General features: G+C 44.9%; 1 protein-coding gene across 1 annotated transcript in view; it reads right to left on the minus strand.

Annotated features, from left to right (window-relative positions):
• Nucleotides 1–1,923: 1,923 nt before the first annotated feature.
• Nucleotides 1,924–5,248, minus strand: part of sh3bp1 (SH3-domain binding protein 1) — a 26,970-nt gene continuing 23,645 nt past the window's right edge. Inside the window, exons 17-19 of the mRNA XM_008436271.2 lie at nt 4,530–4,692; nt 3,759–4,111; nt 1,924–2,438 (exon numbers count right to left, since the gene is read on the minus strand). Coding sequence (XP_008434493.1) covers nt 2,152–2,438; nt 3,759–4,111; nt 4,530–4,692 — 803 coding nt within the window. The 3' untranslated portion in view covers nt 1,924–2,151. The remainder of the gene's footprint in view (nt 2,439–3,758; nt 4,112–4,529; nt 4,693–5,248) is intronic.

The following is a 5,248-nucleotide window of genomic DNA, read 5'->3' on the forward strand; positions in this document are numbered from 1 at the left end:
TTCTTCGGGGTTGCTAGGTAACGGCACAGTGTTTTTGAAACGGCTCATTTTCCAGACACTAAAAACAAGCTTATTGCCAAAAAACGTCTTTTTTTTAAAATCAGACTGTTTTCAGAAGCAGTAGAAACCAGAATGGAAATATGAAAACATGCAAAAGGTGAATTCTGTATCAATGGTTCCCATGAAACTGGGAGAATCTTTCCGTTTTAGCTCCAATCAAGCTGCTCTGCAAACAGCAACTCGGGTCCAGTTAGTAAAGATCGGTTCTGCATTTCTGACAAACCCAGAGAAAGAGACCGAGGAGAAACTAAGACGTGGAAATCGGAGACGTGCCAAAAGCAGCAGCTCAGATCACCTTCAGGGAGGATAAAAACGACTCTTTGTGGAAGTTACACAGCCTGCCGCTCGCCTGGTTCCCCTCACACTTCCTGTTCTGCAGCAGCGGCGTTCTGGGTGAGAGGAAGTCCGAACCAAACTGCAACCCTACAAACTGATTTCACTCGGGAACAAATCACACAAAAAGGGAACAGAAGTTATTAACACAGCAGATCTAGAGTTTCTAGAACGGAAACACTTCAAGGAGCTGCGTCGCCTGTTTCCAGAAGCAAACAATCGATTTATCAGGATTTAATGTGACAGACCAGCAAAGTGATGAACAGAAGGAAAACCGACGTCTGAAGGTTTTACCAGGAATGTCGGAGGAAGTTAATTAAAAGCATTTTATTAAAGTTTCCTTCAGTTTCTTCACCATTTGGAAAGTTAGTCAGAAAATAACAGCAATAATTTGGGTTATTTAACCTGTTGGAGAAAAAATGGGGCTGATTTCTATTTGACCATGTTGCTCATTTAGAAACATCACAAACTGAACATGTAGATATTCTGACTGGAAACTAGATAAATAAAAATAATTCAGACAAATATGCTGCAAGTTAAATATTTAATTTGCAAACTAAGCTAAATGTTGAGCCCCAAAGTAAATATTTAGTTAGCAAGTTAAAACTTTTACCTCCAAATTATATATTAAGATATGAAACCAAACATTTAGCTTCAAAATAAAAATCTAGTTAGGGAGATAAGCGTTTAGTTTTGAAGATCAATATTTAGTTTAATAACTAAATATTTAGTTAGCAAAATAAACATTTAGTTTGGAATAAACTACTTAGCTTCAAATTATACATTTAGTTCACGAGCTAAATATTTAGCATAAATATAAATATTACACTTAGTTTAAAAATATTTAATTTTTAAACTGACATTTATAAATGAATAATGAAGATGAGACATAAAATGTTTTTTTTCCTCTTGCAAGCTAAAAAACTCAAATAATTGCTGTTAATTTTTTACAGTGTAGCTTTTCTAATGCCTTCCCTTCATGTTGAAGCAGCTAGCTGTTAGCTGCTAACAGCTAGCTGCTGGTCAGCCATGTTGGACGCTAGCAGCTAGCTGCTGGTCAGCCATGTTGGACGCTAGCAGCTAGCTGCTGGTCAGCCATGTTGGACGCTGCAGGCTAACCCTGCATCGTCCAACATGGCTGACCAGCAGCTAGCTATTAGCTGCTAGCTGCTGGTCAGCCATGTTGGACGCTGCAGGCTAACCCTGCATCGTCCAACATGGCTGACCAGCAGCTAGCTATTAGCTGCTAACAGCTAGCTGCTGGTCAGCCATGTTGGACGCTAGCAGCTAGCTGCTGGTCAGCCATGTTGGACGCTGCAGGCTAACCCTGYAGCTGCTCGTTGCTGCTGCAGATCTTCTCTATAAACACAAAGTGCACCTTCTGTATTGTTTTCTGACGTTTTGCCTTTAAGGGACGAATTTATACGTTTTTTTATTACATTCCTGTACATGAAGATATTAGCTGACCTATGAATATGTAAGAGCACCTGCAGTGCCGCTACGCAGCATCAGTTATAAAAGATGAATATATGAATGAACAATAAAGACATTTTTAATTAGATTTCCATTCATGTACATGTTTTTTTAGTTTGACGAACAGAAACATCAAACGGGATGATTTTCTCAGCTTCCATCAGTTGAAGACCAACAGCTGCTTCCGGTCTGCAGAGACTCGGACCATCAGGTGTAAATAAACAATAAATAAATGACGTGTTTGGGGATAAAACGTAACAATCGGTGGAGCGATGTGACGGCGCCTCACTGCGCCACGGAGGGAAACGGTTTGGGCTGCGACGGCGGCGGGAGAGGCGGCGGGCAGCTCGGCGCTCTGACTCCGCCCCTTTTCGGCGCAGGCTTCTTCACGCTGGTGGGCGGAGCGCCCGGCGTGGCGTTGGCGGCCGGGGCTGAAGCTTTAGGGGGCGGAGCCTGAGCCTTGGGCGGAGCCTGAGCCTTGGGCGGTCCCGGCGCTCTGGGTTTGGAGAACTGGACCGATCCCACCGGCTCACTGGTCTGACTGGGTTTGGTCAGGTTGAAGGCTCGCTTCGCTGAAAAGGAAAACAAACAAAATGAACCTTCAAACCAAGTTCTGCTGCTCCGCCGTAGTCACATAATAATTACATCAAGGCTGGAACGATTAATCGGAATAAATCAGATTAATCAATAATTGGAATAATCATCAGCTAATCTATTAATTGTTAAGAGTTACAGATCCAGTTTGCAAACTTTCGCAGTAAAGAATTAACAATAATTTGGGCTATTTAGAGTAAAAGGAAGTATGTGAGCTATGCTAGCTATGCTAGCTTGACTTTGACAACTTTGACATGTAGATGTGCTGCAGAATTCAGAGTTTCGGTTCAATATAAAAAAATGGCGACAGAAACACAGACTGACAGACTGATGAGCTGATCAACCATCTGTTGACCAGAGAGAACCCAGAGAGTAGACTGCACCAGAAATCAACAACACGCTTCCTGATCGATATCAATCAATAGTAGAATATTCAATATATAGAACCGCACTGCATTCTGGGAGATGCTAGCCACTCAACCTGTCATTGCCAGCTCAGCTAGGTTGGTGGCATCAACTAACTCATTCGCTCTTTGGTTGCCTAGCAACCACCTGCTGAGGAACCCGTTTCCCCACCGTTCTTCAACCTGGAATAAAAACCGGATAAAACCGGAAAAGTCGCACCCAGTTTGGTGGCATTTCAAATATCTCAAACAAAAAAACGAATCAATAATTATTGATATCGACTGATATGAAACGTTTATGTTATGACTGGTTTTTCAGCCGTATTGAGCCCAAACGTACAGAGAGAGAGAGAGAGAGCATGTGAGCCCGATGCAGGACCTGCTTCTGCAGGGCAGCAGTCAGAAATACTGACCCAGATACCTGCTGACAGTTTTCATCCCTTTTAAAAGCTGCAGGGTCAGCTGTTGCCGGGTAAATAACCATTCTGTAGGCTGGGTCACACAGAACCATCAGCTGATTTCTAGTGAAAGTGATCAGATTCTGGTCATTTGTAAGAAACGGTTCAGAGTTTGAGGAGATGTTTTTTCCCTCTGCTGTGGAAATCGATCTGCTGACATTTTGGTCAGTGGTGTGAGAAACTTCCTGTTTCCTGTGTACATCCTGGATGTTAAAAACCAGATCACTGGTTTCTGTTTCTAGCTTCTCTGCTGCTTTAACAACCACAAGAGGAAATAAACGACTGGTACCAGATAAAAATAGATAAAACCCTCAAACTGTGAAGGACACACATCGAGTCCTCAGGCGGAAAATCTTCAACTTTTAAAACATTATACCTTTTATTTATATATATTAATAAGGTGAAAATGCAGAGTCGGTGGTCCTGCCATGCTTACGTTTGTACGGTGATGTTATCGTCAGAGTCGCCTTGGGAGAATCAGGCGGCGCCTCCAGAATGGGCTCCAGCTGGGACTGGTCCAAACTCTGCCTCTGGGTGGGATTCCTCGTCGGAGCGGCCGGGTTTGGCACCGTCGCCCTGGGAGACGGAGTCGGGATCTGGTCCTGCGTGGATCCGGATTCAGAGGACGACCTGGGAGCTGGAGCTGTGCTGGACTCAGACGGATCGCTGGATGCTGCGTTCTGATTGGCTGCCAGGTCAGAGGCGGGGCTTCCCCATGTGGTGCCGCTGCGGCTGCCAATAGAACCGGATTTAGCCCGGAAGACGCCGCCGCTGTCCTGGGAGGCGGTGCTAACGGGAGGAAAACCAGGAGCTTCTTAACGAGGCAACAAACTATTTTAAAGTTTAAACTTATAATCCAATAAGCCACAAACCAAATTACACACTTAAGCTAATATGCTAATAGGAGAGCTAATCTTAGCCTAGCACTCTACCGTTTTTGCTCATTTTGAAAACTTTTAGTGCACGTAGCTTCCCCTAACTGGCTTTTCCCATACAAATTCAAGCTAACGTATTAGCATTAGCTTCTGCTAAAAGCCATTTTGTTGTAGCACTTCAGCATTAGCGGAACAAATGTCTATGATTAGTGCCTTATAGTTAGCGCAGTTAGCTCTTTGTTAGCGGCAGCCACCACTGGGGTTTAGGTATAATTCTTAGTGTTTCACTTCAGCTGATGGGGAGGAAATGTTCCTCCTGCCTTCAGCAGCACCTGTTTGTTTTGGAGAGCGGCAGGTGGAAGGAGGAGCAGGAGGACGTGGACGAAGAGGAGGACACGGTTCTGCTCAGCCGGTCCCTCTCTGAGAAGAAGGTCTGGGCAGCAGGAGCTGGAGCATCTGGGACTTCAGGAAACTCAGGGATCTCAAAGTCAACAGCTGGAAACAGAAGAACGACACATTATTTCATCTTAACCAGATGATCAGCTTTCCTGTTATTTATATTAGTTACAAAACCACAAAACGTATCAGGGTTTTCTGAACCGGTGCTGCAACAGCTAATGCTCTAAACCCACAAGCAGAGCGGCACACAGCTAGCGCTGCGGCTACGCTACACTCAGCAGCTAGCGCTGCGGCTATGCTACACTCAGCAGCTAGCAGCTAGCGCTGCGGCTACACTGTGACCTGCTGCGGTAGCTGTGGTTGGAGTTTGTAGAGCAACCAGAGGCTCAGAGCGAGCAGCAACTAGAACAGCAACTAGAGCAGCAACTAGAGGAGCAACTAGAGCAGCAGCAACTAGAACAGCAACTAGAGCAGCAACAACTAGAGCAGCAACTGGAGCAGCAGCAACTAGAGCAGCAGCAACTAGAGCAGCAACAAGTAGAGCAGCAACTGGAGCAGCAGCAACTAGAGCAGCAGCAACTAGAGCAGCAACAACTAGAGCAGCAACAACTAGAGCAGCAACAACTAGAGCAGCAACAACTAGAGCAGCAAC

This window comes from Poecilia reticulata, linkage group LG19, assembly GCF_000633615.1.
Source record: "Poecilia reticulata strain Guanapo linkage group LG19, Guppy_female_1.0+MT, whole genome shotgun sequence".
Lineage (NCBI taxonomy): Eukaryota > Metazoa > Chordata > Actinopteri > Cyprinodontiformes > Poeciliidae > Poecilia > Poecilia reticulata.